General features: G+C 51.3%; 11 protein-coding genes across 11 annotated transcripts; 5 read left to right on the plus strand and 6 right to left on the minus strand.

Annotated features, from left to right (window-relative positions):
* Positions 1 to 43: 43 nt before the first annotated feature.
* Positions 44 to 1446, plus strand: PtrM4_121550 (uncharacterized protein; the record flags this gene model as incomplete). Its single annotated transcript, XM_066108476.1, has 2 exons — positions 44 to 1349; positions 1391 to 1446. 2 exons carry the CDS (start codon positions 44 to 46, stop codon positions 1444 to 1446), a joined length of 1362 nt encoding a protein of 453 aa, XP_065961661.1.
* Positions 1447 to 1762: 316 nt separating this feature from the next.
* PtrM4_121560 (uncharacterized protein) lies at positions 1763 to 4792 on the plus strand (the record flags this gene model as incomplete). The annotated part of the gene is made up of 1 exon (XM_066108477.1): positions 1763 to 4792. One exon carries the CDS (start codon positions 1763 to 1765, stop codon positions 4790 to 4792), a length of 3030 nt encoding a protein of 1009 aa, XP_065961662.1.
* A 1841-nt stretch (positions 4793 to 6633) lies between these two features.
* On the minus strand, positions 6634 to 10521 carry PtrM4_121570 (uncharacterized protein; the record flags this gene model as incomplete). Its single annotated transcript, XM_001935417.1, has 1 exon — positions 6634 to 10521. The coding sequence occupies one exon, from the start codon at positions 10519 to 10521 to the stop codon at positions 6634 to 6636; it is 3888 nt and encodes a 1295-aa protein (XP_001935452.1).
* A 219-nt stretch (positions 10522 to 10740) lies between these two features.
* PtrM4_121580 (uncharacterized protein) lies at positions 10741 to 12877 on the minus strand (the record flags this gene model as incomplete). The annotated part of the gene is made up of 4 exons (XM_001935418.1): positions 10741 to 11674; positions 11729 to 11850; positions 11904 to 12172; positions 12256 to 12877. 4 exons carry the CDS (start codon positions 12875 to 12877, stop codon positions 10741 to 10743), a joined length of 1947 nt encoding a protein of 648 aa, XP_001935453.1.
* Positions 12878 to 13646: 769 nt separating this feature from the next.
* PtrM4_121590 (GlnS, Glutamyl- and glutaminyl-tRNA synthetase) lies at positions 13647 to 15661 on the minus strand (the record flags this gene model as incomplete). The annotated part of the gene is made up of 3 exons (XM_001935419.2): positions 13647 to 14613; positions 14663 to 15092; positions 15142 to 15661. The coding sequence occupies 3 exons, from the start codon at positions 15659 to 15661 to the stop codon at positions 13647 to 13649; spliced, it is 1917 nt and encodes a 638-aa protein (XP_001935454.2).
* A 952-nt stretch (positions 15662 to 16613) lies between these two features.
* PtrM4_121600 (uncharacterized protein) lies at positions 16614 to 17657 on the plus strand (the record flags this gene model as incomplete). The annotated part of the gene is made up of 2 exons (XM_066108478.1): positions 16614 to 17575; positions 17630 to 17657. 2 exons carry the CDS (start codon positions 16614 to 16616, stop codon positions 17655 to 17657), a joined length of 990 nt encoding a protein of 329 aa, XP_065961663.1.
* A 633-nt stretch (positions 17658 to 18290) lies between these two features.
* Positions 18291 to 18872, plus strand: PtrM4_121610 (Amelogenin multi-domain protein; the record flags this gene model as incomplete). Its single annotated transcript, XM_066108479.1, has 1 exon — positions 18291 to 18872. One exon carries the CDS (start codon positions 18291 to 18293, stop codon positions 18870 to 18872), a length of 582 nt encoding a protein of 193 aa, XP_065961664.1.
* Positions 18873 to 19058: 186 nt separating this feature from the next.
* On the minus strand, positions 19059 to 20403 carry PtrM4_121620 (SAM-dependent methyltransferase; the record flags this gene model as incomplete). The annotated part of the gene is made up of 2 exons (XM_066108480.1): positions 19059 to 19463; positions 19522 to 20403. 2 exons carry the CDS (start codon positions 20401 to 20403, stop codon positions 19059 to 19061), a joined length of 1287 nt encoding a protein of 428 aa, XP_065961665.1.
* A 270-nt stretch (positions 20404 to 20673) lies between these two features.
* Positions 20674 to 21523, minus strand: PtrM4_121630 (CysG, Siroheme synthase (precorrin-2 oxidase-ferrochelatase domain); the record flags this gene model as incomplete). The annotated part of the gene is made up of 3 exons (XM_001935421.2): positions 20674 to 20839; positions 20889 to 21370; positions 21428 to 21523. 3 exons carry the CDS (start codon positions 21521 to 21523, stop codon positions 20674 to 20676), a joined length of 744 nt encoding a protein of 247 aa, XP_001935456.2.
* A 382-nt stretch (positions 21524 to 21905) lies between these two features.
* PtrM4_121640 (FYVE multi-domain protein) lies at positions 21906 to 23984 on the plus strand (the record flags this gene model as incomplete). Its single annotated transcript, XM_066108481.1, has 4 exons — positions 21906 to 22190; positions 22241 to 22263; positions 22313 to 22601; positions 22746 to 23984. 4 exons carry the CDS (start codon positions 21906 to 21908, stop codon positions 23982 to 23984), a joined length of 1836 nt encoding a protein of 611 aa, XP_065961666.1.
* Positions 23985 to 25372: 1388 nt separating this feature from the next.
* PtrM4_121650 (uncharacterized protein) lies at positions 25373 to 25513 on the minus strand (the record flags this gene model as incomplete). The annotated part of the gene is made up of 1 exon (XM_066108482.1): positions 25373 to 25513. One exon carries the CDS (start codon positions 25511 to 25513, stop codon positions 25373 to 25375), a length of 141 nt encoding a protein of 46 aa, XP_065961667.1.
* Positions 25514 to 25573: the final 60 nt, after the last annotated feature.

The following is a 25573-nucleotide window of genomic DNA, read 5'->3' on the forward strand; positions in this document are numbered from 1 at the left end:
TATAGAGAATACTCTTGAATGGGAACCAGCAGAGTTTCGAGCCATGAAATTCGACCAACAGTCCGAAGCGTACCAGCGCCAGCAGAGCAATAAACGCCAACAGGACACTCAGCACACAGTCTATCCAGCTGTACAACAACCACCGCAAGTACAACAACCGCCGCAATTACAACAACCGCCGCAATTACAACAGCCACCGCAAGTACCACAGCCGTCGCAATTACAACGACCGTCGCAGGGCGAGCAACAAGAGCAGTATAGAGTGAGACAAGGCGTCCAGAGCCGTTCCCAAACAATAGAGCCACAACAGCCGCTACACATGAGCGGTACGCTGGAAGGGCCTCAGCATCGACAACTGTGGGAGCAGGCCGCGCAGCCGCAACAAGGGCGTGCGCAACTACAGACACGGCCGCCAGCGACTGCATATCGCGAAGTCACGCCATTTCCACAACAGCCAACGAACCGCGTCCCTAACAGACCACCCGAACTACCATACGACCCGTACAAGACGCTACCGCCGCGATGGTCCCGCAACGATCGACTCGACGCTAATACGATCACGCAGTTCTCTAAGCTATGGGACAATAGCAACAAGTATACAGGGAATGCGTACGATCTCCTAGACGATAAGATCAAGATCTTCTTCAGCATCTGCTGGCAGGTAGATATCCAAGAAGAGCAGTTTCACGCAGTGTTTCCCCGTATCCTTACCGGGCGTGCAGAGACATTCTACATACAGGTTGTAGAGAGAGATGACAGCTTTGCTGATGCGTACATGGCAATCAAAAACCACTTCGACCATGACGTCCATCACCAGCACTACTACACAGACTGGACGACTACAACCTTCGCTCGCACCCGCACAGAGAACCCCGACAAGGGACTACACGAGGTTCTGCAGATCCTGCTTGACAAGCTGCAGCTATGCCAGCGTGCCCTTGGCAAGAACTTTGAGGGCGAGGATGCCCTACGTACCACTGTCATCAATGCCTGCCGAGGAGTACCAGAGCTTGAGATGGCACTGTTCAAACCAGCCACAATCTGTGAAGGACTCTTCTCAGACCTACGTTCTGCAGTTGAGACACACCTTGCACGGCAACACACTACCCAGATGGTCACAGAGGACCAATACTACTTAGATCGCCGATACAACGGCAATGGAAGAATCCGAGGTGGATCTCGAGGTGGAGGAGGATTCAGAGGCGGATCTAGAGGAGCATATCGAGGAGGCGAGCAGCGCGACGACAACGGACGAGGATTTAAGCCTCGCTGGAGGAAGAAATGCTTTGTTTGCCAGAAGGAAGGATGCTGGTCTACCAACCACACAGACGAAGAGCGCAAGGCTGCCCGTACACAGTTCTTCTCTACGCTATACTTTACAGGTACACAGCCCCCCAAGGACTTCTCCGTACATCTTGCAGAATACGAAGGGATCGAGCACACTAGCCAGTACAATCAGAGAGGCTGGAGAGAGGAGGAAGACTGCGAGGATGACGACGATGACGACGTCGCGGAAGCATACCTTGAACAGCAGTTTTTCACGGAGCAATGCCTTGCAGATCAGGCGTTCTTGCACCACATCTCTGGCGACGACGTATACCGCCAAGACGCGCCATCAGCGCCAGCGTCACAGTTCCTGCTTGAAGACCGCTACACAAGATCTGTGTACCAAGGGATCCTACCGGATACAGGCGCTGCCAACGTATCCACAGTTGGCAAGGAGCAGTACCTTGCACTCACAAGGGAAGATCCTACAGTTAGGATGGATACGTCTACAGCAGGAAAGGCATCTATCAAATTCGGCAAGGGCGAGGCTACATCATCTATTGGCACTGCACAGGTCTCTACAGACATTGGGACGATCAACTTTGAGGTGCTTGACGCACCTACACCATTCTTATTGTGCCTTGCAGACATGGACAGGTTAAAGGTCTACTTTAACAACACCACAGATGAGCTAGTCCAGGGTGACGTACACATCCCTGTAATTCGCAAATGGGGACATCCTTGGTTCCATCTGAACAAAAGAGAGAGAGCAACTGTGTTCCTGACAGAGACAGAGTTGCGACGGCTCCATCGACGATTTGGACACCCAGCTGTCACGCGACTTGTTAAGCTCTTAAAGGATGCTGGCCATAACGACTTCGAAGAAAGAACCCTAGAAGAAGTCACTAAGTTCTGCCACCACTGCCAGCTCCACAGCTCCGCACCGCGCCGATTCAAATTCACTCTCAAGGATGATCACCACTTCAACTATGAGATCCTGGTGGATGTGATGTACCTGAGCAACAAACCTGTACTGCATGTGGTCGATTCCTCAACAGCGTTTCAAGGCGCGAGGTTCCTTAGCGCTATCTCAGCTAAAGAAACATGGCAAGCACTGCGGATACTATGGATCGACACGTATCAAGGACCACCAGACATTATCACGCATGACGCAGGCACTAACTTTGCAAGCACAGAGTTCCGCGCAGAAGCAAAGATCATGGGAGTCACATGCAAGCAAGTACCTACGGAGGCGCACTGGTCTATCGGCAAAACTGAGAGGTACCATGCACCTCTACGCCGCGCATGGGACATACTCTATGCAGAACTCACTGACACTATGTCCGACGACGCGATTCTCCAGATGGCTGTGAAGGCTGTCAACGATACTGCTGGCCCCGATGGACTAGTCCCGACGCTACTGGTCTTTGGAGCGTACCCACGAATGACTGCAGAGTCACCGCCATCCCCGTCAATGGTCAAGCGCAGCGAGGCTATTCAAAAGGCGACGAAAGCCCTACGCAAGATCACGGCAGAGCACCAAGTTGCAGACGCCTTGAACACCCGCAATGGACCAGCCACTGCAGACATGCTCGCGCTCCCACTCCAGAGCGAAGTCTTAGTATGGAGAGAGAGCGATGGCTGGAATGGCCCGTACAAGATCGCCAGTACAGATGGCCACAACGTCACTGTTGACATGGTCAATGGTCCAACGACATTCAGATCCACTGTCGTCAAGCCATACTACAGACCAGACCACCTTTGGAGCGACCCCGATGCGCCACACGCGCCGAATGAGCCGCATGAGCCGGTAGCAGTACCACCGGCAGTGCAACCACGCAGGAGAGGCCGCCCTCCAGGGTCAAAGAACAAGCGGAAGGCGCACGCGTACATCACCAAGAAGGAGCAGGACGATCTTGAGCTAGCTATCAAGCTACGTAACGATGGAGTGATCACAACCTCAGGCGCCCCCTTTGAAGCGTCTGATGACCAAGAGATCAGCGACCTCGTAGGTCGTGGAGTCTTTAAATTTGAGCAATACGACGAGAGGCTACACAGCAAGATCCGGATCTTCAAGTCACGCCTAGTACGTGAGGTCAAGGGAAAGACAACCAAGCCCTATGAGAAATCCCGCCTAGTTATCCAAGGCTACCAGGACCACGGCAAGGAGACTATTCTGACGCAATCTCCAACCATACAGCGATGTAGCCAGCGCCTGATTATGTCGCTGGCGCCCGAGATGGTACAACGCGGAATGAACATCGAGCTCCGTGACATTACGCAGGCGTATCCCCAGGCGCAGACAACCCTGAAGAGGACGATACTCGCACATCTTCCTACTGAGCTAGTCCATCGATATCCAGAAGGCACGCTACTCCATGTGATCAAGCCGCTGTATGGAATCGCTGAGGCAGGAGTCCACTGGTGGACAACGTATCACGGACACCATTGCAAGGAACTGGACATGGCAACATCGACGTACGACCCATGCCTATTGATCACGAACAGAGACGACGCAGGCATCTTCGGCATCGTTGGCATGCAGACAGACGACACTCTCATGCTCGGGACACCAGCGTTCTCGTCACGTGAAGAGAAGAAGATCCAGAAGGCAGAGTTCAGGTCAAAGCCAAAAGCAAGGCTGACACCAGAAGTGCAGTTAGACTTCAATGGATGTACACTCACGATGGACGCCAGCAGAGTCTTGACCCTTAGGCAGAAAGGACAAGGAGGAAGGATCAGGCTTGTGGATATCAGGGCACCCGACCGCGCGCAACAGTACACCGAGCAGCGCGCCCGCGGAGCGTACATCGCATCAACATGCCAACCAGAGGCGTCATTTGACCTGTCCGTCGCTGCTCAAGCTCAGCAACCATCAGACGAGGACATCAAGGCACTCAACAAACGCCTGAAATGGCAGATGGAGAATCTCGATCGTGGCCTGCACTACGTCACTGTCAATCTTATGGAGGCCAAGTTGATGGTCTTTGTGGATGGCTCCTTTGCCAACAACAAGGACCTCAGCTCACAGCTAGGCTTTGTCCTTATGCTCGTCAACGAGTCTATTGACGTCAACACCTTCACAATACAGGGCAACGTGATCCACTACAGCTCTACAAAATGCAAGCGCATCACACGGAGCGTACTGGCCTCAGAGATCTACGGCATGGTCAACGGCTTTGACATAGGCATTGCAGTTGCAACCACGCTGAGGATAGTTACAGAACGACTTAGACTACCTGCAATTCCCTTGGTTATCTGTACAGACTCGTACTCCTTGTACGAGTGCCTAGTAAAGCTTGGGACGACGAAGGAAAAGCGTCTCATGATTGACATCATGGCGCTGCGCCAATCATATGAGCGTCGCGAGATCACGGAGATCCGCTGGATCAATGGTGAAGACAATCCTGCAGACGCCTTCACCAAGGCATCGCCAAACCGCGCTCTTGAACGCTTTATTGACGGCAATAAGCTGACAGTCCGAGTAGAGGGATGGGTGCAGAGGCCGACAAGCTTTGATGGTTGATGCTACACACAGTTACCATCAACACATACTGTCACTACCGATACAAGCAGAGTTACTAGCTACCCAGAAAGAAAAGACTTCCAGTGTCGGATCGTGAGTATCGGTAGAGACGTCGGCTGCTGGACACTTCGGCCCGACTTCGGCCCACCTTGCGCAGAGCTTAGGTATACCTTCGTAGCAGCTATGTTCGTAGACAATGAATCACCATCACCGAACAGAATGCATTCCTAGTTATCGTTATTTCCTTTCAGCACTAGTGCTATAGACCTTCCAACACCTACACAATTTTAAATAATCAAGTTTCTGTTTTACAAGCGGTCAAGTGGAAAAACACCCAGGAACACATACTTCAGGACTTTCAGCATTTCAAATCAGCGCAGAACAGAAACACGCTTGACGAACTAACCATGTTTCTTCACAGCCAGATCAACATATCAGCCATAGGCCAGAAAGGAGATACTCCCAGTCATTTGACGAGTTTCTATCGTTTTTGGAAGCGGTATTTCTAAAGCTTTAATCTGCTAGATAGCCAGTAATGCCTATAGACAGCATTCGAAAATATAGTGAGTACTTTATAAATCATCTTTTAGCGCCCCGCGCTCAACGCACTGCAAAGATGGAGCACAATGTCTTAGCATCCGGTGTCGTAACTCTAGGGGCAGAGCACTTCCATGAAAACTCATCGTGTGGATTCTCAGCACAAAGTCCGAAGAAAGCAAACCCATAGGGTCACTATTAAGGGATTTCAGAAAAGAGAAGAGAAAAATTGGCTTTCGATGTTTAACACGTAAATCCGGAGAACGAAGACATATGAGCTTCTTTTCAAGCATCTCTAAAAAAGGAATAGAAGAGCTGCAAATGTATTGTAATTTTTCTGATACGATATTTCAGAGAATAGAGACACAAGTGCTTGCTGTTGAAATATTTTGGAGAAAGAGGAAAGGAGGAGCTGCAGCTGTGTTTTGATTTTTAATACTCTGGTCCAGCGAACGAAGAGACATCGCATCGAATTGTAACTATCTTAGAAAAGGAAAAAGAGGAGCGGTAAGTTTGTTCTGATTTCAACATGTAAGTCCGAAGAACCGACATATGGAAATGGTGCTGTTGAAGTTTAGAGAGGCGAAGAAGAGAGGAACAGCACATCAAGTCTTGTCTTTGGGATTTCATACTCCAAAGAGCAGAAACACATCACATGAGTAGGAATGTGTTTAGAAAGACGTATAGAGGATCTGTAGTAGTTTTTCAATGTTTAACACTCCAGTCCAGAGCACGAGAGCACATGGTTTGCTTTTTGGTACGATATTTTAGAAAAAGGAGAGGAGAAGCAAATATATTTCAAGTTTCAACATGATACTCCAGAAAGCAGAGACACACGTCCCAGTATCTGCAAGAGTTTTAAAAACATAGAGGTAGAAGCTGCGGGCATTTTCTACTATTCAATTTCATGGTTCAAAGAACAGACACCCATGGCTGTTCGATTTGTCGCTTTTAGAAAAGAGGAAGAAAGGCTTCTAGTGTGATGGAGGAAGGAAGTAAGGAAAGAAAGAGACGGTAAGAAGAAGGCTTTATATACGTTTCCGGGAGGTCTGTGCGGTGGAAAGGCGGACATGAATATCATAGTTTAAAAGCCAGGCACGTTTTCGATCATGTTGTTCATGACCTCTATGCTTCACCACTCGAAAAAAGCCGTCAGAACAAGACCATGAACCAACATTAGCAAACACCAAAAGTCAGAGTAGAGAAATAATCATATTCCACAACCCCAAATCAACCGTCTATAAGTTTCAATAAACACACAATTCCCTCACATCTACCTCCTCACCCTACACTCTCTAATCTAATTATTTCACCAACCCCTTCTCCCTTGCCATAGCAACCATCTCTTCATTCTTCTTCCTCTGCGCATCCAACTCCTCCTTCCGCTTCCGCTCGTTCTCGCGCTCCAACTGATCCGGCCGCCTGATGGCGATATCCTTTGGCTTGTTATCCGAGAAGAAGAACTTGAGGCTCTTTTCAATAACGTAGCAGGCTACAAAGTCAAAGGCCATGATACTAGTAATCATGAACTTGAAGTCGGAGGTAAAAGGAACGAGCTTGAGTTTTTGGTTGAGCTCAGGGATGAATTCCGTGGCGCAGGAGAAGGCGACACCGGAGACGGAGATGAGACCCCAGTACATGCCCTTGTTCTCGCGGATGGACTCGCGGAAGGGACGGCCTTGGTAGTTGATGGCGAAGGTGGAGATTTGCTGGATGAGCTGAAGCAGGTAGATTGCCGAGTTGAGCAGCGAAGGTTCAAATTCCTTTTCTAGATCTGGGTTGGGGTCCTTGGGCTCAACGCGCTGAACGTACTGGGATACGTAGATGAGAGTGACGATGTGGATAGCAAATTGTCCTAGTACGGAACCGATAATGTAAGTGTTGAAGATGTTGTGTTGCGGGCGTTCTTTGGAGAGGGCTTCGACTGTCTTCGCGCGCGAGATGGAGAGGAAACAAACGCTCATCATCATTCCGGAGATGGTGACTTGACCGTCACCGAATTTGATACCATCAAGGTAAAGGACTGACAAACTGTATGCAGAGATCAAGCAGTTGAGCGCAAGAATCTTGTACATTTGAATCGTAGCGACGAGTGTGCAGCGACCTTGGCGAATGATGTTGGGAATAGCGACGACATTGGCAAGCTTCGAGGTAAAAGGCGCAGCGACTGAGGCGTCACCGAGCTTGATAGTCGGAGGCTCGCCAGCCAACTCTTCCATCTCTTGAGCCATCATCTTCTCCTGCATTTGCTGAGCGAAGTTGGCAGCAGCCTGTTGGGTCTGAGCCTGGCCAGGCTTCTGTTCTACCAGTGTACCGTTAGAGTCGGTTCCGTTAGCGATACCGTTGGCTGCAGGGAGAAGACCCTTCTTCTTCGCTTGAGCCTCCATAGCCTTTTCATAGTGCGGGTTGGCCGGGCCTGGTGGGTACAAGTGCGCAATCACAATAGGTACCGGTGGTTGAGGTTGGTTGAAGCGCTGCATGAGGTTGCATTGCTTCTCGTAGACGTTCTTCATTTGTGTGTTGCGGAAGTGCTCACCAATCTTGTCGAGATCTTCACGAGTACCGTTGAGCAGAGCAACACCAATATGGGCCTGCTTCAGAGCACCAACATCATTGGTACCGTCACCAGCCATGAGCGTTGTGTAACCGCAGTCCTTTAGGCCAAGGAGAATCTCTTCCTTCTGCTTCGGTGATACACGAGCGTAGACCCAGGTGTATCGCAGAATCTGCTTCCATCCGGGCTGATCAGTGAATTTGGCAAGTGCGTACCCAGTAAGACAGATATCCTTGGTCTTCAAGATCTCAGAATCCAAGGGCTTGGTGGGGTCAACAGGGATGCTAACTTTGTCATCAACGCTACGCCACACGAGCTTCTCGCCAGTCTCGTCGTTCTCGGGTGCATCAAGGATGTAACAGTCGCGGTCGACAATCTCGACTTGCTTAGCAACATGGACGGCGGTCAATGGATTGTCTCCAGTGATCATGACTACACGATGGCTAGATTCGTTCAAAGCGCGGACGGCTTCGATGGCGTCGGGCTTCAGCGGGCACTGGAGGACGAGGAAACCGGCAAAGTGTAGCTCAGATTCGACTTGCTCGCGCTTGAGGTCGTTGATACGGTTCTGGCCCCATTCACCTTCTTCAGAAAGGAACTTGTACGCGAGAGCGAGCACGCGACCACCGTTACGCGTAAAGTGCTTGAAAGTCTCCTCGTAGTGTGGCGGGGTGTTGACCAACATCTTGCGGATGGTCTCGGGCGCACCCTTGACCGCAGCAATTGTACTCCTAACCTTACGTCCCGTCTTATTGTTGTTCACGATGATGGTGGCGACAGAACTTTGGCGTTTGAGGGCAGAGGAAAATTGGAAACGACGACGAATGTGAACAAGCTCAGCGTGGGACTTGGCGGTAGTCGAAGTGGCCTGAAGAGTGTCTTTTGCTCCAAGCTTCCAGTTCAGTGACTGAAGGGTTGCCTTTTCCATGGGTTCTCCAACGGTCTCTCCGTCGTCCAACTTGACTAGGGCGTGAGCGGCAGCAAGCACGAGAGTTGTCTCAGTGCCGACGTCAGTAAGCTTCGTAAGGTCAGTATGCGCACCGTCAGGTGCAATTGTAGCTCCGCTTTCTCCTAGAGATAGACCAGCAATGCCATCTACGACCAGATCTTCTCCAGTCAATGTACCAGTCTTGTCAAAGCAAGCTACGTCGACTTGCCCGGCAAATGGAATACGGAAGGGCTCGGTACAGAAGATGGCGTACTTGCTTAGGGCTGCAAGAGACGTGTTGACGGCCAAGCTAAGCTCCATGGGAAGCTCAGGAGGAACAACGCTGGTGACGATGAGGACACAGTCGAGGAGAAGCTTGTTACGTTGGCGATCCAGTCTGACACCCTCCTGCCAGACGTACCATGAGGCAGCGACGGCGAAGACGGTAAGGAAGAGGATGAAGAAGAGGGCCTCGACGTTGTTTGCGGAGACGCGCTCAGTGGCGAAGATCATAGTGCGGACAAGGCTGCCCTGGTTGGTCTCGAAACCAGTCTTGATTACAACAGCGACGGCGCCCTTGTCCGGAGGTGGTGGAACTCCAGACGAAAGCCTTGAAACGGTGCCACCATCTTCCTCGGCGTCATTACCATGCGATACCTGTAAAACCTTGGTGCCTCCCCAGAGGAACGAGTTCTTGTCCAGACCCTCGGGCTCGATGCGGGCATCGCCAGGGCGCAGTTGTACCGATTCCTTGAGCACTGGGGTACTCTCTCCCGACAACATAGCCTCGTTGACAATGGCCGAGCCTTCGAGCAGAAGCATATCGCATGCGACACCAGAGTCTTCCTTTGTCCTGCCTGCACTGACGACATCACCGGGAAGCAGCTTATCGCTCATAATCTCCTGCCATTTCTTCTGCCTGTATACCAGAATCTCGTATGGCTTGATGCTCATGCCACGGAACTCGTTCAGCGTTCTTTGCCTTTGCCACACGACAGTGCTCTCGAAAACGACAAGCATGAACAGTGTGAACAGCGAGTAGTACCAGTATTCATCCAGCATCCACAACCCAACACAGAAGACCTGGAAGACGAAGAAGGGCGCGACGGCATGTTCCTTGAACAATTCGGTAAAGGTCGGGACGGGAATATCGAATGCGTTGTCGCCATAGTGCTGCGTGAGGCGCTCAATCTCAGCGGGCGTGGTAAGACCCTGTGTCTGCTGGAATGTCTTGAGCAGCGGCTTCGGTTCGGTATCGAGGGCGTAGGAGAGCGGAGCAAAGGAGCCCTTGTCGGCATCGTAGAGAAAGCGGCGCTTCTGGAACAAAAAGGACAGATTTGGCTTTCCGCCCACATTGTCGCGCACCAACTTGACTATCTCAGCGGCACCCGCGTTCTTGATCGGCTGCACCTTGATAAGCTGTGCCGAGCGCACATCGCTGGCTGCCGTTGTGGTGAATGCGCTCTTAAGGTTGACATTCCAATGCGTCATCAGCCAGAATAGCGACTGGAAGGTGGTGATGCTGGCCACCCAAACGAAGGTCCATTCCGAAGACTGAATATACTGTTCATAGCGCGACGGCGAGAAGTAGATTGCGGAGAAGGCCGGCCATACTATTAAGAATGGCCAGATATATGTGTGCAGCTGCAACGGCAGCGGATTGTGCAGGCTGGCCTGCTTGATCTGGGGGCTGTCGACAAGCGGCGCCATAGTTGTGGTTGTCGTGTCCAGATGAACGCAGTCCTGGAATAATAAGTATGCCCACCAAGCCTCGCCATCGCGTAACCGTGCGCCGCATCCTTGCCCCACGTGTGGCGGAACCTTGGAACATTCACAGCAGGAGGGTCCGATGGGGACTAGCGCCAACATCAGTTCCATATCTTGTCCGCAAACATCACATACCAGCATCATGGTTTTCATCTATATGCACTACACATACCAATTATCCACTTTCCATCTCCCGTCCTCAAAATCTATCTGCCCACTGTACCCTCTCTCGTCAGACGTCCAGTCATTACCGCTACTTGAGGCTTGAGTTTCTAGCGCTCCAGCATATCCAGAACTCGTAGAGAGCTGCATTAGCGACTCGTTGTAAGGCTCTGGTCGTCTCATTCGCATCATTTCCGCCCAAATTTTGTCCATTTTACCATGGAAGAAAATGTCTGTCCATGCGACATGCCGCATTGTATCTTCTAGTTCAGCCTGGCTGTTCAAGCTCATGGCCTCACATAACTCAGAAAGCTGAATGATCCACCAAGCCGCATCTGCACTGGGGATCACAGAACAAGCCACCACCAGCGCCCAGACTAGCATGTTGAGGTTATGTTCGCGTTCCCACACTTCTCGTGCAGAAGAGTTGGGGCGATCTATTGCGGCGCGCAGTCGATTCAGAAGGATGCTGAAGATATTTGCTTTCAATGGTAATCCTCGAAGGACCGCATACACGTAGATCAACATCGCTGCAAGGAGCCCTTCGACCACACTTGCTGCATCTGCTTGGTGTCTGCGATGCATAAAGTCATTGCGATGCTCCTCATCGGCGTCTCGGTCGAATTCTAGAAATACGCGCGAGTAGTCTGGTACCGAGAGAATGATGAACTGTGTTTCATAGAGCACATTACTCAATGTGAGGCGTGCAACCCGTCCAAACCAATGTGATGAAGCCGCCAAAGCCAGTCGATGTAGTTGGTAGAAGATGTTGAAACAGTCGACGGCGGCGGTGGATAGTCGGAGCAAACTAGTTGGAGATGTGCCCACTGCCTCTTCCAGTAGGTCCTCGGGAAATGGGGGTATGTCCAGGTCAAGGTGTACATGCTGGAAGGAAGGAGGTGTTCGAAAAGCTGCAGCGGTATGGAAGTCTATCCTGGTAGTATTCCAATTAGCAAGTGGGTGATAGACCCATTAAGTATGAGCTTACCATATAATGCCACGTAACAAGCCGTCGTTGTGTCCAAAAGCCAGCAATCCACCTCGTTCGTGAATCATGCGCTTCAATGCCGAGATATGAAGCTGAGCTGCATCATATTCGCCAGTGAGATTCTGACATAGTTAGCATACGAGCTACGATTTGGGACACGATTAAATAGGCCCACCTCGAAACTTGCCAGTGTTAAAACCGTACCAACTACTTCGTCCGAGATCTTCCCTCCTGAGCTTGCAAGTCTATTGTTGATTGTTTTGATGGCCTCGCTCTTATGATTGAGTTTGCACACACGCAAGGCGCTGATTCCTTCGACTAGCATGCCATACAACGCCCAGCCCGCGAGTGTAGCATGTAGCAAACCAGGGTCATGGAGAACGAATGAGTTCCATGTACTCTTGGCGTCGACAGCGACAGCATTGTTCTTGGGTGCGCCTTTGTCTGCGGCTGTTGTTAGTGTCGACAATTTACCTCCAGATATGTACCATGCGTGATTCGATTTCAAATTTGAGAGCGATACGTACATAGTCTGAAAAGCATATCCAATTCTGGCGTTCCGGGTACTGGCAACACATCGAAAGGGTCCATCCGATGGGCACCGGGATCGACGCTTAACATGGTTCCATTGGCTTCCGATCCATAAGGTATCCTGTTGCTGCTACTGCTCCCCGTTCGGTCCGTAGAATTTCTCCTACTCTTTCCGTCACCCGAATGGGAAGATACCTTGGTTGTGCTCGAAGTAGTCCTTGGTGCTCGAGGTCGTTTCCCTTTAGCTATGCCCTTTTGACTGTCTTGTTCTGACTCCCTGCTCTTCGTTCCTTTCTTTTCATTGGTTGGCTTCAACAATCTGAATCGGTTCTTCAACTGCTTCTCCGACATGGCTGTGCTTGCTGAGCGATGCTCTGATGCATTGCTTGGTGGCGTACTTGCTTTGGTATCGAAGAAGTTGCGCATAACTAATCGACGGATCATGCCTCGTTCCGTGCCATTCGGTTGCTGTGGCTCTCCCGTAGTCACAAAGAACTCATACTCGCGTTTTCTGCTCGTGGCTGCATCCACAATCTCTGATTGGCGATCTGATGACGATGATGCATCATGTTGCAAATATTGAAGATCATCACATGGGGTATCCGAAGCATTGCTCATGATGAATGTTTCTGTTTCATCCAAGTTCGACTGTAGAGTTATCTAAACATACATTGTTAGCTATATATCAGGTACAACACTTGAGCTGCTTGTCTATCATCATTAATCCTATGCAAATAGTAGTCGCCTCGTCGGCCGAAGAAAGACAGACCTCCGGGATCTAGTTCGTGCGAACCCGATCATAGAAATTGACGATATCAAAGGCAGATGCCGATTATATAATGGTTGCATTGATTACGGCAGCGGGGCAGAAGCGGACGAAAGTTCTGCGATTGGGGAACTTTTCGCGTATACCTTCCATCTTGCGATCAGCGCCGAACAGGTGCTCCACTGACGTATGAGGATCCATCAGGGCCGTGCAATGCCACATTTTGTGATATTGTGATCCTGTGAATGACGGAAGGTCGGGCGGCATTGGAGCGGGTCAGTCGACATGGTTCTTGCTGCGTCAGCACCCGTAGCCGTGTCAAGCTCGTAATAACCGCATCCCCGGAATGTTCCACGTTATTCTGGTAAAATGTGCAGGGAAATAGGATTGGGGCTGGATGTTGCACCACCGTTGATAGGTTGCAGAGGGTTGGTTACGTAGGTGGGTGCATACCGTAGTGGAATAGAGCATGCAGAGCCTCACGGGTAATACTCGTCCTCGTGCGACGCTTGGGTTATCCGCAATATTCCTATCATACTACTCTACATGCTTCAACCCTAGCGCAAACGCCTCTGAACACCACATCTCCGGCGATAAGACGCACATGAAATTTCTGTTCATCTATTTTCCCTTGTCTTCTCTCAAGCTCACAATTTGGTTGAGTACGATCTTGTCCTCGGTTGATTCGATATCGACACAGAAGTAGGCTGTTCGTAGCGCCTGGAAGCGGACCAATGCATCTGACGAGCCACTCAGTTCCAAAGAGGTCTCGCTGATAAGACCCTTGATTCCCTTCTCGATGACTGCGTTATCATGAATAATTTCGGAATTGGGGTTTAGGTCATCTGCCCAGCCACCCGTCTTCCAGTCTAGGGTGTTGGGCGATTCGGTCTTGAAGAGCGAATTGTAAAGACGCGCGGTAACGGGAATAGCAGTCGCCACATCCACCCATTGGATGTAGGCTTTCGGCTTCTCCGTCGCTGGGACCTTGACTGCCCTGATCTCTATGACTTTGCCATCGTCGCCCTTGGTGAATGAAGTCGCATGAACCGCGAACGGAACGTTGTAGAGACCGACGGCTTTGTTGGGCGCCAAACGGAAGTAGTCCTCGCTGTCCTCTTCCCTAAAGTCGCTACGATCTATATAGACGGCGTTACCGACCTTGACTTTCCGTTCACCAGGTATAGTGCCCTTTGGATCATATGGTACTGTCACCTCCTGATCATCTTCGGCCGCGAAGTCTTCAATGATGACTTTGATCGGGTCGAGAACGAGCATCTGGCGAGGTACAGTTCGTTCTAGATGCTTTCGGATTGAGGCCTCGAAACGTGGAGGCTCAATCTCAGATAGCGCATCGGTGACGCCGAGCTCATCAACAAAGTTGAGCATAGCCTTGGCTGGGATACCACGACGACGTAGGGCAACCATGGTGAACAGGCGAGGATCATCCCAGCCTCGTACCGCGGGAGCTATTTTTCTTGTCTCGACTGTGCCATCCGCATTTTTCTTTTCCACAGTTGTACCCTCAACAAGCTGGAGGATGCGCCGCTTGGAGAGAATGGTACCACCGACGCTAAGACGGCCAAACCTGTGTATGGTCAGTACTGAATGATGTGACTCAGAGCCTTATCACTTACTCTCTCTGCATGGGACCCTTCTCCTCAGACTTGGGCACTTTCATGTCCAGTTGCTCCAATAGCCAGTCGTATGAAATGCGAGATTGGCGAAACTCGACTGTACAAAGAGAGTGGGTGATGCCTTCTAGTGCATCGCATATGCAGTGCGTGAAGTCATATGTAGGATAGATTCTCCACTTGTCGCCTGTCCTGTGATGGTGGTTCTCCTTGACGACGCGGTAAGCGGGTAGGTCCCACATTTGGGGGTTGCCTTCGTCCGGGTCCGTCAACTTCTGCTTCATACGAAGAAAAGCCTCTCCAGCCTGATATTTCCCGTCGCGCATGGCCCTGAACTCAGTGATGGACTCTTCAATCGGTCGAGTGCGGTGTGCGCAAGCATAGCGTTTGCCTCGATTGTCGGGCCCGCCGCGCTGGTTATTAATTTCCTCGCCTGTGGAGTGATTAGTCTTGTGTTTACATATAGACATGGGATAACATACGCGAACAGTGGCACACATATGCGCCGTCCTTGTTGATAAGTTGCTCAGCAAGCTCGTAAAGTTTGTCGAAGTTGTCGCTGCTGTACGTGATCTTCCAAGGCTCAAAGCCCAGCCACTTGACAACATCCAGGATGGCAGTGAAATATATCTCGTCCTCTTTCTCTGGGTTTGTGTCGTCGTAGCGCAGGTAGCACTTTCCGTTGTGATGTTTTGCGAAGCCGAAGTCAACAGCAATAGCCTTTGCATGACCAATGTGCAGGAAGCCGTTTGGTTCGGGCGGGAATCGAGTTCGCACATCTTTGACTGGCTTTTCCTCGTAGATTCGCTTTAGCCATCCCTCAGAGAAGATACTGGTCGGCTCGCTCTTCGCGGTAGGTTTGGACTGCTCTTTGGGACGAAGCGCATGCTCTGCTTTCTTTGCTTTTGCAGCTGCTTTCTTAGCTGCCTTCTCGAGCGCACGCTTTGAGGGTCCCTTCTCCTCTTCTGCGGCGGGCGGTGCTGGGGCTGTCGGTTCGGCCATGGCTGCGTCATGTTAGTATACGAACTTGACATCTCTGATTATGATTGCTACTACTACGACGAAAAGGTACCGAAATGATCCACTCAGGTTTTTCTGACGGGGTAGAGCAAAAGAAAACGCGTGCAAGATCGCGACTTACCTGTTAATGTTGTGCAGCGACGGACTCGTGTGCAGCTGAGGCGCTCTCTATCAACTGTTTTGGAGGGGCAGCATTGAGTCAATCACACTAGCCACTCACCAGCCACAGACGCCACATCTAGCACCTTGACGTTTGCGGCATCGTGACCCACAACCGAACTCATCACTCTCGTGGTAACATCGCCCGCAAAATCTTATGTAATTCCCACTATCCATATTTTCAACAATCTACCGTTAGCAACTAGCATGTCCTCTTCGTTAACGCGTTCAAACGCCGTCATGGGCGTTATCATCCAGCGTGCATCTTCACCGAGATTGGGGTAATGAACTCCATTCACACATGCATAGACTCACAGTTAGTTCTTTGCGCCTTATACTAGAGTGTGACCTGTACTGCTCGGACATGCCACCCTTCAAGGGCTAGAAGTCACTGTAAGCCATGTCATAGCATCTTCAACGCCGACTTGTGACAATAATTGGGTATGAAAAGTCCATAATCTGCATCCTCATTAACTTCCTCATTTCAAATATATCCTGTTACATGTTCAACAGCCGCAAATCTATCGTTCGCTGGGGTTTTCGCACACACGCTATCGTTCGCTACCCGAAGCACTCTTTTCTATCAATGGTTTCCACAAGAGCTAGAAGCTACATCCATGGAGAGGAATCCGGGGTATTGAAAGATCTAATCCCTCTAAGAGAAAATCTAAATGAACGACGACGGAGATGGGCGCATCTTCTACATGAACAGCATTACCAGCCTCTGATCTCCGAGGTACTCGAAAATGAGATTTCCAAATACAACAATAGCACCATGATTGATTCAACAAACCGAATGTCTTATATGCGCGAATGTGCGCTCATTCTCGCTTCGGCACCTCCTGTCTTCGCCGCAGCTGTGGATGGAACTCTCGTAAGTCGACTGATGTCGGACACTGACTTTGAGAAACAATATGCAGCTGTTCTGGACCGAGCGTACCGCCAGCCTTCCATCTATGCACAATTCCTTACCGATAGATATGGCAAGCCACCCAGCGCCAACCATTACCTAACTATCCGCGATATGGTAGCCGACTACCTTGCACAAGGAGAGGCGTCGGAGCATGCATGGCAACTAGACAACATTTCGCCCCCTTTCATAACGAAACAAGCATCCATAAAAGGCTATCGCAAGTACTTACATACATGCAATCGCTCAGCCAAACGTGTGGAGGCCCTTCAACGCTTCTGTCATGGTGTCCAAGCACGATGGCTCGAGACACCAGAATCACTACGCGACACGCCGTTCAAATACCCTCCTGGTGAGTGTGGATACTCCAAAGACTCACACGCTCGACTTGCACAACACCGAGCGCATCAATCTTCCAACTATATCATGAACCTCGTGGAGGATATATGTACCTATCTTCATCGTACAGGCATATTTGAGCAGCACTTTACCATGCATCAGTTCATCATCTACCTCATCTTCCAACCAGATCAGGCAGCTATTGCAGAAATATTCTGTTCTGGGCTTCTCCAAGTCTGGGTTGAGAATGGTGGCGGTTTCAACGCTTACCCGGCTGGGCGCAGCGTGGAAAGCGCGAGGAGAGTGAGTGATGTTGAATGGGGTTTGCATGAGAAGCATGCGAGGCTGAAGTCTTTGCTTGTCGAGAACTTGAGGCTTCAGCAACAGCGGGCTGGTGAGTGGCGCAAAGCGCTGGAGTGGGACGATGGAGCTGCAGAGGATGAAGAGGCAGCCACAAAGTCTGTGGATCAGGTTGAAGAGGACTGCATGTAAGTTATGACACTACAACGTTTTTTCAGCTTTGACTAACTTATTGATATTAGTATGCAGCTTTCTCAGTTGTCAGTCTAGATCCTATGTACTGTTTTTACCATGAAGAGCCTGCTTATCTTCGCTACCTAGGTAGCTTTGCATTTCTGACCCTGCCACACATTGCCTTCCTTTCTCACAGCACTGTTATTAGATTACATGCGTATGATCTAGCAAACCTTGATTACAGTTAGACTTGATAGCTGTCTCTTCCGCGACTGGTTCTGGAGATTACTTGGTTGCACGATAGACACAACACGAAGGAGGTATGATCCTTAAGCCGTTCCTTATTTCAAATCCCCTCAAGAATCGGTTGCTGACTATGCATGACGACTGCAGCACGTAGGGACATTTCGCATATCGGTGAAAGGTGAAAGTGGAAGCTGCAACCCCAACGCTCTTACCCAACTAGGACGAACACTTTCTCACCTGTGGACCTTCAAAACCCGCCTACAAATCTATTTAAAGGACGCTCAGTACCTTACGAAAGCTTGTTCTCCCTTAATTCTCGATTTGACAGTCACTCTATCCTCTCCACACAGTACAGTACGTTCTCTGCCCTCACCCCATACCCGCACCAGCACCGTCACTAACACAGCCGTCAAACAGACGACAAAAACTAAAAGCACAAGCACAAACACAGACACTCCAACATCTCCACTACACCACGGAAAAATGTCTTCCAACCCCAATCCCACCAACGGCACGAACGGCACCACCTCCTCCGAAAACGCCAAATACTACCACAACTCAGTCGAACTCGCAGACCTAGGCCGCGCCCGCTTCGACCAAGACGTAGCCGCAATCGGCGACCGCGACGTCGCACTCATGACCCACGGCCCCGTTCTCGCGCCCATCGGCCGCGCCCCCCGCGGCATGGAGAGCGCAGTGCACGCCTGGAACACGTTCCAGTACACGACCGACGAAGTCAACGAAAGGGAGGAGCTCAAGGGCGACTTGCACGGTGGACAACTTCATCGCGAGAACAGGGCGGCACGGGACGGACAGGGTGGCATGGGGTACATGGGACAGATGATGGGGAGGGGTGGTAGGGGTGGTGGTAGGGGTAGTGCTTGGGGTGGTAGAGGTGGCAGGGGAGGTAGGAATGCGGCGAGGGAAGAGGTGCAGGATGAGGGGCTTTGTGCGGGGAGGAAGCCGGATGTTGAGGCGCCGCCTATGGCGAAGGGTATGGCGGAGGAGATGGACAAGAGTATGTTTTGGGATGGGCCGATCATTGCCGAGGAGGAGGAGGATTAGGGGTTAGTGAGATTGTGTGATGGATTGGCATGGTAGTACGGAACTGCTATATTGAGTATTTCGCTCATCATCACCTCGGTTAGGTACATAGCTAGGGCCCTACTTACCACGGCGTTTTGCAGGAAATGAAAACAAAAAGGGATTTAGAATATACAGCACCTACCTGCACACTATACGCCCTCCTCATCACGCCTTCCTAAAATGCCGATGCACCAATCCACAAACACTCTCCCACAACACCCGATCCGTCCCTGCCAACCACTCCAGCACAACCTCCCTCGCCAAATCCACCACAATAACCCGAAAAGCAATCTCAACCTTCCTCTCCGAATCACCCTTCATATCAACCAGCCCCTCCTTTTGCTTCCTCTCATAGTCTCTGCGGTACGCACGCCGCCACACGTTCTGGCTTGCTTGGCCGATACCCGTCGATGTGGCGGGATCCCAGGTCCAAATGAGGTCCAGCGAGGAGAACTGGGTGTTGATGGTGTGTTTTGCATCTTGGGGGTTTGCGTCGGGTGGAATGGTGATTGTGTAGGATGTAGGGAAGGGGAGGTATTCGTTTGCGATTTTCTCGATACGTGCGTGACTCTGGTTTGGAATGTTAAGTAAAGATGATGTTTTTGCTTAATCCAGCAATGACACTTACGTTATTCGGTCTGAGATGTCCGAAACTCCACGCAACGATCCAGCGCTTTGTACTCGAACCGACTTCTACAACGCCGACAGCCCAGTTGTTGATACCGTGGTGCTTCAGGAGACGAATAATGGCTTTGGCACTGTCTAGTTTGCCAAAGAGACTTGTGTACCATTGTACTTTTTCCCGCAGCACGAGACTTTCATTGACCATCTTAGTTACGAAGCCCACATCGCCGCCTGGATACACCATTTCGTTCTCGGAGCCTGTACATACGGCATTGGGTTTCCAGCTCTTGCCCTCGCCTTTGAGGCTGGATTGCATGTCGGCCACGTCATTGAAGAAAGGTGGGTTGCAAATGGTGAAGTCGAGATGGTCAACGCCTAGTGCTGCGAGTGGGATGAGGGGGTTTAGTTCAGTGGTTTGGAGTAGCTTGGTTCGTGTCATGAGGGTGTTGAGGGCGAGGTTGCGAGCAGCCGACTCGAAGCTCTTCTTGTCGATGTCGGTGGCACACATTGACCAATTTGGGCGCGATTTCAAGCAAAGCAGAGTGTATATTGCAGAAGCGCCGGTGCCGATATCCAGACCACGGATTTGTCGGTTTGGGTCATAATTGCTCGTGTAGTTTGGTGATGTGGAGTCAATTAGGCCTTGCAACCACGCGACGTAGTTCCAGCGATTGGGTATAGGCGGACACAAACGGTCACCGGGAACATGCAGCTCAAGGCCAAAGTCTACCTTTAGAATCGCTTTCGATAGCGTCTGGATGGTCTCGGGATCTTGAAAGTCCAACTTGCCCAACGTGCGCTGCCATAGTTGTTTGAAGTTCTTGTCGCTTTTAGCAAGGGCCTTGAAGTCAACAGTTTCGTACGGCGGGCGCTGTGCAAGTTGCATGCTGTTTCAGGTTTGAAGTTTTCAATTGGGCAAAAGAAGTGGAGAATGATGTCGTGATGTTGAACATGGAGAAGGAGGAAAGTGCTAAGGTAACGCACGGGCCAAGTTACCCTGATTGGCCGCTGATGTCGCGATTGTTGTGATGGGAAAAAGAAGAGGGAAAAGTAGAATACACAATCGATATACAAATGCATGGAGAATTAGCGTCGCCGCGACTCCTACTTGGACCTACCACAATATGCCCTCTATCCAACGCCGTGCCATATGTCATTAAATCAAAAAGGGTCCGTCATACGCTCCATCTGGCTCTTGCAGTCGGACCTCTTCGAGTGTGGGAACGGCGCCCGGCTTGTAGAAACCGAGAAGCATTTCCATGTCTTCTTCGGTCATGGAGCAGAGGTCATCGAGGGAGTATTGCTCGCAGACTTTGGACATCCTATCTTGAGTCAGCAAAAATGGGTGAAGGGTAGCGCGATATGACGCACCATTGCATTCGCTTTGGGCCTTCTTCAATGTTGGGGGCGACCTTCCGTAGCTTCCGGCGCAGTATTCCAACTCTTTGCACTGCGGCCCCGATGTTGTATGGGAGAGTAGCCGCTATCTGCCTCCTCACAATGTTGGCCAGCTTGGGACCATTGCCGTTTGTGCTGACCATGATCTGCAATGGTCCGTCGCGATGGACACTGCCAAAGTAGAAGTCGCACTCGGGCGGTACGTCGGCAATGTTGGCGGCTATGCGCCTCTCCTTGCACAGCTTGTATATCTGCGAAGAGGCCTCCGGGTCATCCACGGCAGTCAGGACCATGTCGACGCCGTCCAGGTCAGAGGGCTCGAATTTGCGATCGACATAATCGACCTGACCCTGCTCTATCCGGTACGCGACTTCGTCGTTGAGTCCTTCGCGTGGAGACACGAGGGTGATTTTGGCGTCGGCATTCAACACATTCACGATGCGACCAGCGGCGACCTAGATCTTTGTCAACCGTCAATACTCTTTGCAACACCCAAGAGACGTGTAATTTACCTCGCCGCCGCCGACTACAAGCACCCGCTTATTCCGGATCTGCCATGCCAATATCAGGGAGCCGCCGCCTTGTATCTCTGGGTAAGGGCCTTTCATGTTGTGGAGAGTGTTGCGGAGAAAGCACTAGGGCGGAGAAGGTGAGATGAGGGTTGAGAGATACCGAGGTATTGCCAAGGCCGCTGTAGAGAAAGCCGGGCGCACATGCAGGAAGCAGGAAGCAGAAGCAGAAAGCCTCATTTGGAGACGCATATCATGTCATGACGAAGTCCATGACTACGATGCGCAGTAATTCATCTGACGCAATCACGGAAATAGAATCAATCATAAGCCGTCTCCAATACGCAGCGCAGCCCTGCGGAAGACGCCTTAGCGTGGCTCGCATGACGGCTCGCGCGAGACCCACGCCCCAGGTTATGCATCCTGGCTCGTGTATGTGTACATACATTCACCACTCTCCAGCTCCTCGACACTCCCGAAAATGGCCTCGCGCAGGTCCCTGGGTGGCGGCCGCGTGCTGGGGAGCGGGAGAAATCTGTCGCCCGCTGCTGCATCGCCGCAGTCCGCAGCCATCCACCGCCGCAATGCGAGCCTCCTCTCGCCCTCGGAAAGCTCCGTGTCGCTGAGCTCGCAGACGTCAAACAGTCCGGCAAGCACTTCGGAGACGAGGGAGGACATCACCAGTAGAGTCTTGATTGGCCCGAATGATAATGCCGCCGCGCGTGCTTCCAACCGGCTCGTGTGTCCGATATGCAATGAGGAAATGGTGGGTTCATAGCACCTGCCTTGACCATGTACAGTGAACTGATGTAGCAGGTGACCCTTCTACAACTGAACCGGTACTGCTTCTCGACACACATCCAATATGCTAGCCCTGACATGTATTAGGCATCTCGACGACAACCACCAAAACCTGGTTGTAGAGGAGCAGGATGAAGTCAAGAACTGGTTCGAGGCGCAGATGCACAAGGCGAAGAGCTTCCAGCCACTCGCCGTCCTGAACCAGAAGCTCAAAGGTCTCGACGTCTTCGAATCAAACGATGCTCCCAAACCGCCCCAACCATCCCACTCGGCCAGCAGTTCGACTGCTTACGTCACCCACGATCCTGCTCCCGTCCGCAGAGACCCAGAGGAGGAAGTCACACGAGCGCATTGGCAGAGGCTTGGATACCGCGATGTATGTTCAGATCCGCTGTGTGCCAGACCAATCACAGCCTCACAAATGGCCCTGGGCGGAAGTCAATCAGCTGTCAATTGCAGGCAGTGTGGAAGGCTGTTTTGCGAGGAACACACCATGTATCAAATGAAGCTGTCACGCCAGGCGAAGCACGAGCCCGTAAGGGGGGTGTGGTGTCGAGTGTGCGAAACATGCTACAAGTCAAGAGACGGCTACAACGATCATCACGGAGTCGAGCGCGACCACTTTGACGAATTCGCCAACATCAGACGGAAACGGGTCGACAGGGAACGAATGGAAGTTAGCAGACTGGAGAAGCGCCTTACCAAGTTGACGCAGCTTCTCGCAAACCCTCCACCAGTAGAAGAGACTCCGATGGCAGGGAGTTGGTTCTCGCTGCCTGGGCATAAAAACCATCGCAAAGCGCTAGAACAATCCATCATCACATGGGAAGAAGATGCGAGCGTCTCCAACTGCCCCTTTTGCCAGCAGGAATTCTCCACCTATACTTTCAGAAGATCTCACTGTCGCATGTGCGGCCGCGTTGTGTGCAGCGACCCCAAGACCGAGTGCTCCAAGGAAATTGGTCTAAACGTTGCTGCGGACTCACAAGATACGGAAAAGGGCGCAGGGCAGCTCAACATTGATGTACGCATGTGTAAAGACTGTCAGCATACCTTGTTCGCTAGAAGCGACTTTGAGCGCGAGCTAGCCGACAAGCCCAAAGATCAACGCGCATACGAGAACCTTGCGCAGTTCGAAAGAGGCATCCGCTTGCTGCTTCCTCGATTCCACAAACTCCTCCAAGCCCTCCAAGACCCTGACAAGTCGCCTACACCGCAGCAACTCACAGACGCCACAAAAGTACGCAAGCGACTCATGGATGGGTTTGCCCAGTTCGATGTTGCTGCGAAACGAATACGAGATCTTCCCACAGATTCGCCGACACAGCAGAAGCTACAAAGGGCCGTTTACCAACAAGCTTACAGCTTTTTGAACCTACACATGCTTCCATTGCGGTCACTGCCAAAGATTTTGAAGCATGCAGCGCCCCAGGGACGGCCCAGCGGGGGCAGTGCTCTGGCCTCTATCAAATACAATAATCATTCCACCGGCAGCGTCGTGAGTAGTAGTGAAGTTTCCGCAATGGAGTCGGAGGAGAAGGAGCTCAGAGAACGATTGATCGTACTCGAGGAACAAAAGTTCATGGTTTCGGAAATGGTCGCCGATGCAACCAGACACAGACGATTTGATGAGGTGTCCAGCTTGGCACAGAACCTGGAGGATTTGAACAAGGAAATTGACCAAATCAACGGGCAATTGGGACAACTTGACTTCGCCAGCGCATACCGAGGAGGTTTGGACAGCCCGCAACCTGGATGAAAGTCTAGGGCTATATGACTCCAGATCTATCCATCTAACCATTCCTACGCGGATGTATAGGCAAGCTGACTGGTCGAGGTCCGTTGGCTCGAAGAAAAGGACTCCCCCAAGGTGCTAGCATCAGACAAGGACTCCACATATCGCAAGGCCGTTGCATGGCTATCAACACATGGCTTGCTTCTTTGCATACAGCAGTACAATCACTGCGGGATCAGGAGACGATCACCAGCGACATTGCCGGCGGCAATCCGGTGCCGGACCGATGCGGACCAGGAGACGTTGGCCTTGGCATCTATGATCAACGCACTCCACCAGGAGAGTTTTGTGTACAAACGTTGATCAGCAAGAAGCTCAGGAATAAAGCAAGCATTAGGCAGATAACTTCGCACGTCAAGGTGCGTGTTGGCTTTTGTGTATCTCAAAGTTTTATAGAACTACAGCATAGCGAATGAAGCATAACTCTCTATTCAAATTCATACTCCACACATAATTGAACAAGAAGAATCCATTATGAGAACAAAATCGGAAACTCAGAAAACTCAAGTATGAGAAGACTATTACGGTAAACACGTGGGCACCATCTTACACCTAACCCACATCCCACGAACACACACACTCTCCCAACCCACGTCACCTCCCCTACCTCCCCGTCCCAACCGGCACACCATCCCCCACCAGCCCACGCCCTCAATATCCCCAAAAGAGCAACTTCCCTCTTCTCCCCCCCAAAAAGCCATCGAAAACAGTGCCAACTTTTTCTCCCCTGTCTCCCTGCTTCCCTCCGTCCTTGGTCAAGCAAGATAACGACCAAGGCACACATACCCCCACATCGGTCCTATTACCCCCCGCTCTATACCCGAAGCGGATTGACTCAATAACTCTGAATTACCGCTTTTGGTTCCGCACGGCCCGTTTATAAGGCCGCATGCGGTAGTGACGTGCCTAAACGGGGCGAGGGTGGGGCGGCTCTTTTTGGGGGACGGGGATGGAAAGTTGGCAGGATGAGCCGGTGCGGTAGGGGCGGATGGTTCGGGAGGGAGATGATGAGGTTGGTTGTGGGTTGTGGGTACTAGTGATGACATTGGAACGTTGATGTGGGGGGTTGTGAGTGTGAATGTGCTGATGACGGAAATGTGGTTTTGTTTCCAAAGTACAACGACGACAAGGTGCGATGACAATAGATTTCTTTAACTCAAGTATTGGTGATTATGGTAGTCTTGCATTACACCTCTTCACAGGAATCAGAATACCCATGAAATGCTTGACAAGCTTTTCTTCCCTTCTCTTAAAAAAGGGCCGGCTAGCTGCATAGGTACATGCTCAAATCCAACATCAGCCCAGGCTAAACTAGACCCAACAGCAGCATCACCACTACAATCCCTCATCCCCTACTCCTCCTTATCCGCAATACTACCCCAAACATCGCTCCCCTTCTTCCTCTTGTCCCCGGCTTTCTGTCGCTCCCGTATCTCAGCAAGCCGGCTCTGAATCTCCTTTCCCTTCTCCCGAAGGCCCTTGCCGCGAGCCATGAGAGCATCGCTTTTCGAGGGTGTGTTGGTTTGCTGGAGGGAGGAGGGGGTTTGCAGGGA

Source organism: Pyrenophora tritici-repentis, chromosome 6 (genome assembly GCF_003171515.1).
Source record: "Pyrenophora tritici-repentis strain M4 chromosome 6, whole genome shotgun sequence".
Lineage (NCBI taxonomy): Eukaryota > Fungi > Ascomycota > Dothideomycetes > Pleosporales > Pleosporaceae > Pyrenophora > Pyrenophora tritici-repentis.